Raw genomic sequence first — 16526 nt, 5'->3', positions numbered from 1 at the left:
TGATTGAGTCAGCAAAAGCAGGATAAAACAACTCCCATAGACTAACATAGGAATTAATTCCTATAAGAATGAACTCCAAAAACTGAGGACTTTGAGTCTCTGGTTCTGCTGCCAGCCTCCAGGAGCATCGGGTGCATCTGACACAGACTCGGCTCCATCCTCATGACCAAGATACCTGGCCAGTAACTGGACATAAGCAACTTCTAGGCTGTTTACTATAACACCTATACAGAACCTTAATGAATGATTGTGTGAATGAATGAATATATATGTGTGTGTGTGTGTGTGTGTATAAGGAATAAGTAGTTAAACAACGTTGTTTATTTTATCTTTTGCTTTATATTTACAATAAATGTGGCATCTTTGCCTTACCCCTCTTAATAAGATCCTGCTGGTTTTTATTATATTGGTATAACATCCCCAGGCTTTAAGCCATGCTCATCGTGCTGCAGGCCAATATCCATTAGTCCCCACCAAGAACAGTGGCGGATTGACTGTGAAACAAACTGTGTGGTGGCACGGGGCCCCAGAATGCAGGACAAATCTGACAAATGGCTGAATATAATAAGCGTTGCAAGTCGTGAAGCGGTCCAGGCTTTCTGCTTTCAGTGAACTTATTCTGTGAACTGTGCTCTAAATGTGGTTTTTCGAAATAGTCTAGCAAAGAATTTTGCTTCGCCATTTTTTCTCTGTCTCGGCAATAGCATAACAGCAACTAAGGGAAATCGTCATTTGCCAAGCAAAGTCTGTCTGCTTGACCAACTATCCAATTGAACAAAAGCACCCTCCCCCACACTTTTCAACAATGCCCGTGATTTGTCACTAGTATGTAATGGTTCAAATTCCTGTTTTTACAGGGTCTGATAAAAATGCAGGATTAACTGCATTAAACCTAATTGGGTGGTCCCAAGCCCACCTGTGGCTATGCCCCTGCTCTTTCATACATTTTTCATCTACCTAAAATCAAAGTCAGTTTTTTAGCAGTAATGAAGCAACACAATGAGTCTGGCAGTCAAAAAGACAAAGAAGACAAAGCTAAGTAAAAAGACAGTTTGTCACTTATTTTAAAAAGCTTGAAATATTGAATAGTGGACATTCATCACAAAGTATGGACATGGAAACATCTGAATTATCTGATCACTTGCTGAGTTGTGGGGATACCACAACAACTGCAAAAGTTGAACAAGTGGACTCCGAAGTGACAATGGAACTAGAAAATATTGGTGATTTTGTCAAAGTAAGAAAAGAAACTTACCCTGAAGACATTGCATTATGGCCAAAATTTGTTTAATTGGATATGATAGAATATTTCTTAGTAAATAAACCAAAAAATGTAGGTAATGTGGAAAATTTGAGAAGAGAGTATGAGTTTTCAGGACGAAAGCAATTTAAAGGTCTTCATGAGTCCTATTTTCTGAAGATGCAGAAAAATGGTACGACAGAAGTGAGAATTTGGTTGATTTTTTTCCGGAAACCATTAAGGCAGTCTGTTATGTTTGCAGATTATTCCCTGACCATAGTAAAGGAAAACAAGCATTTGTTAATGGCACTCTAATTGGAGAAATGTTGCAAGACATATTGCTGATCATGAAACTTCCAAAGCTCATATTAATGCTATGTGTAAATTCGTTCAAAGGTGTAAATTATCTGGAAGAATTGATTCTGTGTTATAGGCTCAGTTTGAAAAGGAGTGTTCTTATTGGAGGAAAGTGCTGAGACATGTTGTTGCCACGGTCAAACTGCTGTCTTCTTTGGGACTACCTGTAAGAAGATATGATAAGTCATTGTCAAATAAAAAGGTAATTTTTTAACCTGCCTTGAATATTTTAGTGAATTTGATGATTTTCTCAAAGAACATTTGAAAAATTATCAGTATTATGGCTCAGGGAAGACCAGCTTTTTAACGCACAAAACCTACAATGAATTCATCACTATAATGGCAGAGCAGCTCAGAAACCAATTCACTGATGAAGTAAAGGATGCCAAGTAGTATTCCGTAGTCAGTGATTCAAAACCAGATGTGAGACATGTAGACCAATTAACATTAATTTTAAGATATGTGAGTGGCAATGGTGAGATTGTAGAGCAATTTCTTTGTTTTATCCCGCTAAAATTCCCCAGTTCTGAATGTCTAGAGACAACTGTTTTAGAAATCATTGCAAATTTAGCTTTGGACATCAAAAGTTGTTGTGGCCGGAGCTTTGATAATGCCGCAAATATGGCAGGAAAATATTCAGGTCTACAGGCAAGACTGAGCAATGCAAGCACTTCTGCTTTATTCATACCATTTTCCAGCCATTCCTTAAATTTAATCTGCAATGCTGCAGCCAAATCTTGTGCAGGATCTACACATTTTTTTTGCTTAGTTCAAAACGTGTATGCCTTTTTTCGGTTTCCACACATCAGTGGAGTATGCTACAATCACGCTTAGAGCAGACAAATTAAAAAACATTTGATAGTTGAAAGAATTTGTGACACCAGGTGGTCTGCTTGTGCACGTGCTGTTTTGGCTTTGAAAATGAGCTATGATGATATAAAGAAAACCTTATTAAACATAGCCACATCAAATTCTGAAAAACAGCGTGCGAAAACTGAAGCAAAATCCTTAGCAGAAAAGTTTGAAAAATACAATACTGCTGTTTTTACTCTTTTGTGGAACTGTTTACTTCAAAGAATTAATGCCATCAGCAAATTGCTGCAAAAGGTTGATACAAATTTATTGAATGCTGCATAATTGTTAGCTTCGGTTAAAAGTTTGTCATGGAAGTTCAAAATGACTATAGCTCTGTGGAAGCAGAGGCACTGACATTAACAGAAAATATAGGTTTCTTTGCTATATCTGGTGAGAAGCGTAAAAAAAGGAAGTTATTTTTCGGTGAAACTAGAGACAATGAAATCAGTTTAAAAGGGAAAGAGAAGATCATTGTTGAGACCATCACTGTTATTTGTGACACAATAATAGTGCAATTGCAGAGTAGAGGTGAATCTCTAAAGAAAACTGTTAATTTATTTTGCGTCTTTTTTGACAGAAGTATGGACAAAAATGCAAAAAATCACTACAGTAAGAAATTAAGTGAATTCTGCTGAGAGAACATAGACACAAATCTTTTTGAAGATGAAGTGAAACATTTAATTTATTTTATTGAAAATGATGAGGTCTGTGCTTCAAGATCACCAGTTGATTTGTGTAGACTTTTACGTGACGGTTTGCAGTCAATCCTTTCAAATCTAGAAACCATTCTGAAAATATTTTTAACGATACCTGTCACAAATGCTTCTGGTGAACCTTCTTTTTCTGTATTGAAACAAGTTAAAAATTATTTACGAAATACAGTGAGTCGGGAACATTTGACAAGTTCATCAATATTGACAATTGAAAGTGCCTCTTTACAAAATATTACTTACGATAACTTACATGACGATTTTGTAAAGAAAAGTGTAGAAACAAAGCTATCTGAATTTTTTTTTTTCAAATTGAGTAAGTTTCTTCACAGGAAGTTAACTTTTATTTTTCCATTCATGCATCATCTATACTTTTTCTATTTACACATTTTTCACGTTAGCGTAATGCAAATATAAGCTTTCATCTAGACCATAAGTTCTCAAACTGTGGTCCAAGAACTCCATTCAGGTGGATTGAGGAAAGGTTATTAACGTTTGTTTTTTTTAATAACGCGCTCTTATCCAAAGCACTTTACGATAGTTAGCTAATGATACAAACAACATTTGGAAAGATCGCTAAGTGGTCCACCAAGACCCTCAGCAATTTTCAAGCGGTCTGTGAAAAAAAAGTTAGACTACAAAAACAGTCAAGGTACCTCACTTTATTTTCATTTACTTCATGCTACTTAAATATAAGAGGAGGATGAAGAAAAAAAGAATGAAAAATGGGTGAGGGAGATAAGAGAGAATGTTCTTTTTCTTGGCTGGGTCCTGAAGGGAGTGAAAATGAAGCTGCGCACAGGGCCCCACTAACTCTAAATCCACCACTGCCCATAAGAACTGTTTGGGGGAGTCCATAGAAAGGATCTGCAAAACTTTCACCCTCAGACTCAGAAGGAGCACGATATCTGCTTGGGGATCCTCCTCATGGAGGCTGCGTTTCATCCTACCTGAGAGCCCCCTCGATCAGACTCCACACACGGCACCTCTGTGGCAGTGCGCAGCACATCACCAGCCGCGGAACCCGTATGGCAGCGTTCCCCCTCCCTGGTGCCTAAGAAGCAGTTGAAGTCAACAGGCCCATCGGCACCACAGAAAAAGGGGGCTTCAGGCAAAGATCTATGTCAGGCCACATGCCTTCCCGGGAGCTGCTTGGGAGTACTGCTGCAGTCGGACCCCCTAGCCCAGCCAGGGATCCTCCTCCGACTCCGGGGAGTAGTATGGGTCCCAGCCATTAGTAGAGTCATCTATGCCCGAAGCGGGCCCAGCAGCCAAAGAGCAAGTAGGCCGACCAGCACTGAAGATGCTAAGCTGGGCGACGGAACTGGCCAAGGCGCTAAACGTCAGGAGGGCGGTAGCCTTCTACATTGAAAGGACCAAGCCATTCCGCAAGTTGGCGCAATTGTTTGTCATGGTGGCCAACAGGATGAAAGGTTGTCCAGTGTCTGCTCAAAGAATTTATTCTTGGATCACTGCCTGCATTCGCTGCTGTTACAATCAGGCAATGATGTTACCTCCAGCAATTGTAATGACCCAGTCAACCAGGACACCTAGTTGGCAGCTTTCCTAGCCCAAGTGGCCGTCCAGGTCACCTGTAGGGTGACCGCCTGGTTGTCCGCCCATATGTTCACATCCCCATTATATACTTGTCCCAGGCCTGCTGGGTGATGCTGGCTTCAATAGAGCATTACTGCAAGCTGCTAGACTGTGAACTCCAAACCCACCTCCGAGGATACTGCTTGTGAGTCACCTAGAATGGAATCAGTGTAAGAGCACTTGAAGAATTAAAAACAGTTACCTACCTTTTCGCAGCTGTTCTTCGAGACGTTTTGCTCATGTCCATTCCGTTACCCATCGTCCTATCCATCTGTCGAAGGTGCCGGCAAGAAGGAACTGAGGGGGCATAGGGTCAGCAGCGCCTAATATACCAATGCATGAGCACGGGATTCAAGAGGGCGCTACAGCCAACCCTACGGATACCGCTAAGGCAAAAATCTCCAAACGACTGTGTACGTGAGCGCGCATATGCCTAGAATGGAATGGACATGAGCAACACATCTCGAAGAACAACAGTTACAAAAAGGTAGGTAACTGTTAGTTTTTTTCTTATGGCATGTTTCATATTTCTACATTGTTCTGCTCCTGTCCTCATTTAGTTAGTTGTCTTGACTAATAAAATGACCCAGAGTTGATAATTCATGTATTTCCCTTCCCTGTCTGCCCTCCCCTCTACTTGCCTATGCTTCAGAAATAACCATGTTTTAACACAACTGTAATAAGTGCCTATTGTAATAAGGTTCCTTTTTGCCTGTGTGGACAGAAAGGAAACATTCTAACCATGTCTGGGAGTTATTTTTTAAATGCAATTTGTTTATTAATTAAGTAAAATATAAAGCAAATGTACCCATGTGTCTCAGATTTGATTACTTGCATTATTCCATAAGCAAATGGTTAGTTGCTTGGGGTGAGTTGATGTTGGGTTTTGGTTTTAAATTCCAGACGTGCCATCTACAGTAAATCTTAATATTCAAACCACGCATGAATAACAAGAAGTAACATTTACAGGGAGAGAAACTTAATGGTTATTTCAAGTTATTTGATAGTCTTTGCTTTATTTTTCTTAATTTTAACAATACAGTTTTAAAATGCTGTCTTATAAGGGAGTTTGGGGGAAAGGGGTTCCTTACCAGCAGTAGCTTGTTCTCCATAAATACTGGCTCCACAGAGCCCTGCTGTAGGTGCTGGACACACAGTCCTGTGGCCACAGAACCTCTTTGAGCAGTAGTTACCAGCTGGGGTAAAACACATGTCCCTCAAGCTCATGGAGCCAATCTTTCCTTTTCACATTCATGTTAGTTTTACATGTAGTTGTAAATAGTCCATGGGTAGTTTAATAGTTATAGTATAAACTCAGAAGTCTGAGTTTGTTTGGAATGTCTGTTTCTGGGTCACTTTCAAAGTTGGCAGATCTGCTTGGGAAAATGCCATATGTTCCTCTTACATCGCTATGATCCTCACATCAGAGAAGAATGAAGAATACTTTCCATGTGTTAGGGAAGGGCACTCAGCCCAAGGCTGTGATGCCTTCAAGGCTTTGCCAAAAGGGCCCAGAAGAATTGAAAGACACTTCTCTCACACCATCTCCTCCATAGGGCTCTGGTAGTGCATGAGTTTGTATGCTTTCTCCCAGGAAGATCTCTCCACACATCAGTAATGTGGCCAGTAAACCCCTCTCAGTAGCAAACCCCGATACAAAATCCCAAACTGAAAAGGGCAAATGAACCCTGTACACACATGCTGTTAGCTTGCTCTCCCTGCTGTTTATTGAATCCTCATATCCTTTCCACGAATGATTCCCTCTAAGTCTGGATGTCCTGTTTGTGTCCCTAGAGATTTTTATTTCCCTTACCTTTCTATAGCAGTGCTGGTAACACCCAGAAATTGATGAGTCCCTCTCTCACGGTCTTAAACAGGAGCAAAACATCTTTGAGTGCATTTGCATTAATTTAGCTGGAGATGGGATGGAAAATAAAGAACGCTGGGGGATGCTGCAGGCAGGGAGATAGGCAATAAAAGAAATTAATCAGTGGGGAAAAGATATTTTCTTGTACTCCATTAAGTTTCCCAGGTACGGCTCTTAAAGGTATGATTTTGCTCTGAAAAGTGACTAAAAATGGCACTGTGCAGGTCTGTGTTTGTCAGCAGACTCAGTGGTTTCCATAAAAATACACTCAGCTTACAAGTGAGATGTCTAATTTCCAACTCTGCAGTTTTGTCTCAAATCTGAGAGTCAAGCTGGGTAAATTTTTTTTCTCTCATATCAGCAGCAATAAGAGAGATTCTGCAGTCAAGTTATATTGTCTGTGACACCTGTGATGTTTTGCACAATTATTTCCTAAGTTCCAGTCAGTTACAACTCTAATGAACAATAGAATCCAGTTCACCCTCTCAGTTGTATTGGCTCTGCAGAACTAAGAGAGTTAAAATGTTGTAATTACTAAAGTTAATGGCCATTTTGAATATACACAGGACTGTTGAGTAAGGTGCCATTTTTAAAGTAGTCACTTTTCAGAGAATTGCACCGTAAAGTGACTTTGGCAAATTTGGAATTAGAAACGTAATCATCTGACTTTCAGGTCCACAGTCTCACTAAACAAAACGTCTCTTCCTTGGAGTGGGTAGGGAGTTAAGGATATTGTTGACACCTTAAACAGGTTTTCTGAATTTCTAGTTTTCAGAGTATTAAAAACTACAGCATTCTACTAATGTTGTTTTCAGTGACAATATATTTTTATAATTAACGCTCTTTTAAGAGACTTTTCTTCTAGAATTCTATTATTCTTGAGAAAAATTTATCCCACTAAACCTTTTTTATAGCTGTGAAACTTTCCACACTAGGTTCTCCTCTTATCACTGCAGCCAGCTGTGATTGAGGGAGAGATCAGTGTTCAAGTGAACCAGGAATAGTAGGAAAGTTTCTTGCCTTTTTTCTGCTACACCCAAATGATCTGTGAATGGTTTGGGAGTTATAGGAAGGAGAGATTCAATCAGTGCTTACTGTTCAGCAACTTTCTTTCCTTTTCTTACTGTCAATTTTGCCCATTGATAAAAGTCCATTTTACCCCAGCCCCATACTACTTATCTTACAGCACTTGCCAAATCTGCTGGTGTGAGGGAAAAATCAAGTATGGTTTCATACTATCTTATATCTGATCTATCCTCTGTCAGGGACTATATTTTGCATGTGCAAGGGAAAGAACTTGATGCTGTAGATATTTTTCATCTCTAACTACTGTGGTCATTCTTACTGATTTTGTTTTTTCATTGATTAAACTGTTTCAAGATAATATATTCCTCACACAAACTAACTACAAATATTTGGGGGTAAGGATAAAATAATCCTGTGTAATCACACTGAATGGTGGCCCAGTTCTATATTGTAAACTGTCTGGGTAGAGAGGCTGTCACCATACTTGTTGATAAAGTGCATAGCACATTATTGGCACTATATAAATATTTAAACATCAAGTAATTCATTCAGATCTGAAGTGTATCTCTCCATCACTTTGGTCTTCTGTTTCCACAGATACTTTCATAAATGTTTTTTATTCTATAACTTTTCTTGGAGGACTAAAGTGTAAATTATACCACCAGTTATACAAAGGGTAAGAAAAAAAAACTGAAGGGAGGTTTGTGGAGCAAATTGTAGGACTTTCTAGGCAAACATCGCTTGTGGTAAATGAACTGTGATGAAAATACTGTGACATTGACCTCTGTACATTGGCTTCCAGCCAGTTACCAAAAGACTAAATGTCTCATTGTGTATAAATTACAAACATGCTTGGTGAAGAAAGAGCACAGTAAATAGCCATTTAACTCTTACATGCTTTGTGAGAATCAGTGTGCGGTAATAACATAACACTAGTCAAACATTTTCATTAGAATCGGCGCCAACAGAATATCTTTGTAAAAGAAATTATTGGGACCTTAGCAATTAATGAATTAAAACTGAAATGTTTAAACACTCTCTTGCAGTCCTGCTGGTATATTGGGGGGAGGTGAGCATCTTAATTTTTCTGCAACTATAAAAGGAATTTGTGTCTGTTCTATCTAAAGTGTATGTGATCAGGGGATGTACAAAGCTTTAATCATCTTATTGGAAGTTCAAGGCTAACAGTGGTTGAAGAGCTGAGGTTTAGAAGTTTAACCCAAAATACTCTGCAGTAAATTCTGGAACTACAAGAAAATCATACAAAGTGCAGGCAGATTATTGAAGATGCAGTGGCATAGTGTTTAGGGCTGAGTGCACACTGTGTGTGTCTATGTTTATTGGGAAAATGAGTCAACGTGTATGTCTTTAATGGAGATTTTCATATATCCAAGTCAACCATTCCAACAGTGGATAACATAACCTCTTAGCACAAGTGAATAGAAAACAACTACATTGACATTCTCCTCCTGCAAAGAAGCCTGCCCTGCCTGAACACACTATTTCACTCCCAAGCTCTAACAGGTAGAAGAGCTCTGCTTAGCAGAAACACTGTTTAACTTCTTAGTGAAATTTTTGTTTAAGCTTTAATTTATAGCTTTCCTTATTCCCCAAGATAGTAGAGGGGGAATACTGAATCTTAGGTCTTGTATACATTGGGTATTTTCCTGAGTTGCTAGCCACCACAATAGCACCACCAGTACAAATCCCTAGTGTAAGCAAAGGAAGCTGCAGCATGCCACAGTGGCACTCTTCTGGGGTGCCAATGAAAATCACAACTTCCCATCTCTACATAAGAGGTTTTCACCAGTGCAGTTACAACCATGGCTGGTCAGTGAGTACTGGAAACAAAATATGCTCCACATGGCCAAAACCTTAGATCAGTGTTTCCCAAACTTGGGATGCCACTTGTTTAGGGAAAGCCCCTGGCGGGCCGGGCCAGTTTGTTTACCTGCCAAGTCCGCAGGTCTGGCTGATCGCGGCTCCCACTGGCCACAGTTCGATGCTCAAAGCCAATGGGGGCTGCGGGAAGCAGCACAGGCCGAGGGACATTGTACGTTTGTACAACCTGGATGGCGATGTCCCAAGGCTGAAACCTGAACTGCAGCTTTTCCTTTCTTTCAAAGGAAGAGGCAAGGAAGGTTGAGCATCTGATTTCTGAGTCAGGCAAACATCTAAGGCATACTGGCCACCACTTCCAGCAGCTCCCATTGGCCTGGAGCAGCAACCCGTGGCCAGTGGGAGCTGCGATCGGCTGGACGTGCGGACGCGGCAGGTAAACAAACTGGCCCGGCTTGTGTAGGGTGTCACAGAACGACACCCTACACAAGCGTGTCCCAAGTTTGGGAAACACTGCCTTAGATGTTTGCCTGATTCAGAAGTCAGATGCTCAACCTCTCCTGCCTCTTCCTTTGAAACAAAGGAAAAGCTGCAGTTCAAGTTTCAGCCTTGGGATTTCGCCATCCAGGTTGTACGAAGATCTTGACAAAGTCCTCTAATAAAATGAGGGAAGAGGAGGGCCTGGTATCCAAATATAAGACACAAGTAGAAGAGGAATTCACCTTTTTGAGAGGGAAAAAACAAACTTTGCCTTGTATATAATAAGAGCCTTTAAATCCATGACAGCATACACAGATTATTTAAAAAATGCAATGCAAGGTTTTAGATATGAGCTCAGAGAGACAGCAAATCTCATCTCAAAACCAGAACAGAAAATAAGTGATCTGTTGACAGTTTAAAAAAGAAGTTGTAGTGGCTAAACCTGTGACCAAGCTATAATGAGAAATTCTTCTCGGTTTATTTAACTAACCTCAAAACATCTACTGTAGATTTGGCTGGGATTTAACAGTCCATTCTCTCTTCTCCTTCCCCCACCTACAAGTGATACAAACACAAATATTAATATTTAAAGTTCCCCAGGCCGCTACTTTAAAACCAAACATCTCTTACAAAGCTGAATTGAACCATCTGGTAGAAGTCACTGACATAGCAGTAAATGCTGCCTCTTGAAAACCTGATTCAGCAAAGTGGAGGGAAGGCTGAAATTAGTAGGGGGATTTGTGTCAACTGAGGAGGCCTCCAAAGCTGAAATTGCAGCACGGATCAGCTGGGAGTGAATCCCCCTTGCTTTTCTTCATGGCAGGATGAAATCTCCATTCCCCAAAATTGACGTAAGTAAAAAAACAGATTCTTTATACTGTCCTAGAACTTTAAAATTCCCCTGTTGTGCAAGGTGACAAGATAGGTGAGATAGTATCTTTCATTGGACCAACTTTGTTGGACTGCCTGTTCTGCAGGATGGTTGCCAATGAACAACACTGAGTTCATGTAGAAGGGAGTTCATCTCCCTTCTTCCAGGACAGATACCAGGACAGATATGTTAGTTGCAAAACATTTTTAAGGCTTGTTAGGTATTTAATTTCATGCTGATAAGCACATTGTAAATCAGCAGGAGCTGCTAAAAACAGGCCACTTAGTTGAGAGCCTAAATATAGATCTCAGAGCCTAATTTGGATAGCTCAGTGGTTTGAGCATGGGCCTGCTAAACCCAGGGTTGTGAATTCAATCTTTGAGGGGGCCATTTAGGGATTTGGGGCAAAAATCTGTCTGAGGATTGGTCCTGCTTTGAGCAGGGGGTTGGACTAGATGACCTCCTGAGGTCCCTTCCAACCCTGAGATTCTGTGAAACCACCTATGAATATTTTGGCCTAAAATATTCAACTGTATTAATTTAGTTAAATGTCATTGCATGGTTTATAATACAGCAATAATTACTACTCTGCAGCCTGCCACATAACCCACATGTTGTGTGGTCTGCCTGATATAAATTACATTTGTTGGAGGCCTATACTATTTTTTTCTTTTTGTGAAATAATATGGCTTTTCCTAAATTGTGTATACAGTTTCTCTTTTCATATACTCTATATACCACATCTACTCCCTATTAGTCAGTGTTGTCATGGGCTTTTGTTGACTTAATTCTGTATGCTAAGGGAGTGGAATGTTTGCTGGCAAGAAACGCTGCTATTCCTTTAAGAACGACACATTAATCTTTCCTTCAGTGAAAAGTCAGTCTAAAACCCAATGCTTTACAAGTTTCAGACCAGGCTGTTTATCAAGAGGAGACTGTTCATTTTTTTAGAAGGGCAACATTTATGCAAAGATGCATTTGTGACAGTATGGGGAGTGGATAGCAAAATGTAACTTAATAGCTGCTAGCTTTTTCTTTTTTAGCTTTTTCTTTTTTAAGTAAGCCAATACAAGTTTAAAACATTGAATTTTGGCTTTTATAATGCTCTCTAGATTCATGCTGCATTGAGACACTGTCACAAGTAATACAGTCAATTATACTTTGTAATATATCATATTCTATGTAATACCCTCTACATAGGTGTAAATAGTTTATATAAATTATGCCATCTTTTTCATCCTACTTCAGTAACCACAAGCTGAGCTTTTTTTTCCCTATGTTAATAATTCAATGGGAGCTAATGGGTTCTCTTACGAAAACCAAGACACTTATTTAGTTGGCTGAATATGGATTTAGAAGCGAAACTTTAAACTTCTTTTAAAAAGAATCTTGGCCTCCGCTACTTTCTTTAGCCTAAACTTCCTCTACTCCTTAACTGTTCTGTATGTCACTTGGTTGCTACCCTCTGCCCCACAGGTGGCTGTGATTCACTGGGAGTGTATGCAGAGTTTCTGAAGCAAGCTCAAAGGTAATTAACACACAAAATAATAAGAAAATTTATTATTTGGATTACTGTAGCAGCTAGGAGTCCTGTTCATGGACCATGAACCCACTGTGCTAGGTGCTGTACAAACAGCCTGCACCCAAAGAGCTTACAGTCTAAGAATGAGAGAAGACAACATATGGATAGAGACATACTGGAGAGTACAAGGAAACAATCAAACAATATTTACAGGCAGTGGTCTTAGTATACCAACAGCCTAACCCTTGTGTAGGCATCATGGCAACACGGGGTGTGAAGGAGGATAATGTTAGCTTTGCTGATCTTTCTTTTTTTTTTGGCGGGGCGAGTGGTGGAAGGAGAGAGGGTTTCATCCAAACATAAGGGTCAGCATGGGAGAAAGAAAAGCTGCTTGTTCAAGAATTTAACAAGTGGGTGATGGAGGCTGGCACTGTGGGCCAGTCACAGGTGAGAGTTGACATCTCAATAGTGAATGAGAGATGATAGGGAAGGGTGGGGATAGGCCACGAACAGCCTTGAAAGTGATGACAAGTAACTTGTGTTTGATGCAGTAGCGAAGAGGGGTCAGTGGAGCGATGCAAAGGAGTCAAAACGGCAGGCTAGGAAAATGATCATTTCACCAACTTTTTTAATGGATCTGAGCAGGGCCTGGCTGCATTTGTCATTTGGATAGGGAAGGCTGTATTTCAGAGATGTTACGCAGACAGAATCAACAATATTTAGACATAGTCTGGAAGTGAGGACCCATAGAGAGGTCCTAGACAAAGATGACATTCAGGTTACTGGCCTGAGTGACAGGCAAGATGGTAGTGTTGTCTGTTGTGTTAGAGGAAAAAGGAAGCAGAGAACTACTGGAGGGGATAATTAAGAGCTTGGTTTTAGCCATGTGGAACTTGAGCTGACTACTAGACATCCATATGGCGATGTCAGAGGAATAGGCCAAGATTTTATTTTGGACAGGACAAGGGAGAGAGATCTGTCAGTATAGAGAAAATAGTTGAATTTGTGTTTATGGATAAGATCACCAACAGATAATGGCAGAGGGAGAAGAGAAAGGGAACCCAGGACAGAGCCCTGCAGAAGCACACAAAGTTGGAGGAGGGACAGTATTCCCCAGGACACACTGAATGAGTGATTAGAGAGGTAGGAGAACTAGGAGACCACAAAAATCACAGAAACCAAGGGAAGATGAGATTTCAAGATAATGACCATGGATGACTCTGTCAGAGGTGGCCGACAAATTAAGGAGGATGAGGATGGAGAACTGGTTCTGAGATTTGGCTAGGAAAAGGTCATTGGAGACTGGCTAAAGTGATTTCAGTGGAGTGCAAGGGGTGGAGGATGGATTGGAGAGAGTCTAGGATGGAATTAGAGGAGAACTACTCCAAGCAGTGATTGTAAACAGCACATTCAATGAGCTTAGGGATGAGAAGGAGATGGGATTGTAGTTAGAAAAGCATCTGGGGTCAAGGAGTATTTTTTTTTCAGATGAGAGAAATTAAACTGTGCTTGTATTGTGAGGGAAAAGCTAGAGGAGAGGGGTAGGTTATGGAGAACAGTAAGGGAGGAGATGGGTGTGACAGATCAGGGGATGGGATTGGATGGGGTCACTGGGAATAGGGAGCAATCAGGAAGGAGCAGATAGAGCTGGTGGGAATACTAGAGGGATGATGTTAAGGAGGGTGGATGCTGTGTTGCAGAAGAGGGGTGTGGTGAGAGCTATGGGTGAGTGGCAGGTGGACAAAGTGCCCCCCCCCCCCATCAATTTAGCAGTGTCTGTAATGTTTTAGTACTTGACTATAAAGTACAGAGATCCTGGGTATGAACAGCATGTTATGAACAAGAAGCTATTTCTACCCATTATATGTTACTGATGTACAAATTGTGCAGGGGACCCTATCCTCCTCAACTAATTTTAAGGCACATTTGTAAATACCAAAGGGGTAAACAAACAACTACTGTGCATTATAAATTCTTACAATGTTTCCTTCTATTTGTCTAAGTATATTTTGCATTTCCTTTCTCTGTAGTTAATCGTATATATGTTTGCATATCTTTTTCCTTACATTGTCAGTACTGCGTTGAGAATTTAAGTATGTGGCTGTTTTATGCATTATCATTTTTTGCTAGCTGGGTTGATGCTGATGAACAACGTTGCGGAAAGAATTTACAGACTGCCTACTTTCACTTTTGTTCTCAGTTGTGCATTTTTACTTCCCTTACAGAACTGAAGCAATTCCCCGTTGGCCCTCCAGGTCTGTCATTTCTGAAATATTTTGTGTTTTATTTCAGGTTACCATTGGTCAACTCTATTCAACCCAGAAACTTGTTATTGAGAGTCTAGAAAACAGAGATAATCTGATCATCTAGCACCATGGGACCATCCTCAGCATTCTGTAGTGCTGCACATCCATAGTATATCCAACATAGTGTGTATGCACCCTGCCTGAATTTGAAAAACTTATCCATCTAGTAAAAGATAAAGCTTTAGAGATGCTCAGTTTTTGGCAACCAAAACAGTCTAGAATTTCTCTTTTTATGGTTCATGCACTAAAATGTACTGCTAAGCCTACAATAGCATGTAATGTATTCCTAATATCCCCATTGCTAGTATTTCATGTGTAATGAGACTGTTCCTTGGCTTTATTTGACAATAAAATTCCATGAACCAAATACTTGTAATAAGATATTTTCTTCTCCCAGTGATCTTGCTAACTTACTTGCCTCAAAGGATACCAATTATGTTTCAACCAATGATACAGTTGTTTAACTCAATGTAAAAAGTAATTTTAATATAGAAATATGCAGTTTACAGTGAATAAACTAAATAGCTGAATTTGTATGGACCTGATGTGGGTAAATTCGTGTTAAATAATTTATTCATTAAAGCCATGTGAAATTTGACAGAGGCCTTTTAAGTACAACAAAGATATTTTGTTATATCCTAGACCTCAACACCTACAGCTATCAAAGGTTAGATTGTATGTTTTCATTTAAAGCACATTCTCTTTAAATTTCATAAATGACAGACAAACCTGACTAATTTTTGTTTTGTTAATGTGAAACTCAAACTTTCCTGGAAGCTTACCTGTCTCATCTCACTTCTCAGTTAATAGCTCAGTAATCAAATTTTAGCCTCATGTTACTGAGACTTCAGAACTTTTAAAATAAAATTTCATCACTGTTCCTTATTTTAATATACTAAACTGCAACTGGCAATATAAAGGAACAAAGCATATTGTGCTATACAAAATTTTTGTATGTTACCCTTATTACACATACTTCTAAAGTTAAATAACTGAGTGTGAATGGTAAGGTTGGTATACTTAATTCAGAATTCACACCAATATTTTCTCATTTCTGTTGAGGAGTGTGCAAGTTTCTACACGCTGGCTCAGTGTCTCATGCCTGTTCTACAGGGACTATCTCTAGAGCCTGAAGGCAGTTCAGTCTTTATGCCTGTTCAGTACTGGATCCAGTGAAACTCCCAAGGTGGTTGCTTACTACATTCTATTCACCTTCACTTACTTACAGCAGTAGTCTTCAAAGTGAAGTGCACAAAAGGATCCTACGGGGTGCGCGGCAGGAGTCCGAGTGGCTTTTTTTTTTTTTTTTTTTAAGCGGCAAAAATGGTAGAGCCAGCCCTGCGGCGTGGCAGGGGGTGCATGTTCAAAATTTTTTTACTGGTAGGGTAAAGTTTGGAGACCACCGACTTACAGGAATGCCACAAAAAAAGTGTTTTAAGAACATCCATTTGTTAAACCGAATAAATATAGCCAATAGCAAACAGACATTTCTAAAGCTTTCTATAATTATCTATGGGCCTCATTCAATGCACACGTTGAGTAGCATATTGAAAGAGATTGGGTTTCTCGTAAGCCACCAACTCAGTAGCTTCACCTTAAGATTCCCCTTTCTTGCAATGTTCCTGAACTCTGCAGGAGAGAAAATGCTTGAACTGCTTCAAAATGCTTTTTTTTTTTTAATTTGAAAAGTAAATTACAGCTGTAAAGACAACGTGCTAAACAAGAATGGAATCTTTTTTTTTTAAATCAAGTTTTATTCAGTTCAGTGCTCTGAACTCATGTTTTCCACTAGAATGTATAGAAAAATTACTCTGTGTAAAGCTTCAGCACATTGTACAGCGAGAGCTTTATATGAAG

The 16526-nt window shown here is 39.8% G+C and overlaps 1 protein-coding gene across 2 annotated transcripts in view; it reads left to right on the top strand.

Moving 5' to 3' along the window:
• LYRM4 (LYR motif containing 4) overlaps window positions 1-15036 on the top strand; it is a 169609-nt gene extending 154573 nt beyond the window's left edge. Inside the window, exon 4 of one of the 2 annotated variants that reach the window (XR_012655317.1) lies at window positions 14656-14744. Coding sequence is in view for 1 of the 2 variants with exons in the window: in XM_075062833.1 (XP_074918934.1) it covers window positions 14656-14733 (78 nt within the window). In the remaining variant the exon portion in view is untranslated. Of the gene's footprint in view, window positions 1-14655 lie in introns of both variants that reach the window. The other variant, XM_075062833.1, reaches the window with a different exon arrangement.
• The last annotated feature ends 1490 nt before the right edge of the window (window positions 15037-16526 follow it).

This window comes from Chelonoidis abingdonii, chromosome 2, assembly GCF_003597395.2.
Source record: "Chelonoidis abingdonii isolate Lonesome George chromosome 2, CheloAbing_2.0, whole genome shotgun sequence".
Taxonomy (NCBI): Eukaryota; Metazoa; Chordata; order Testudines; family Testudinidae; genus Chelonoidis; species Chelonoidis abingdonii.
Note: the sequence above shows the minus strand (reverse complement) of the source record. Positions and strands in the feature narration are given on the sequence as shown.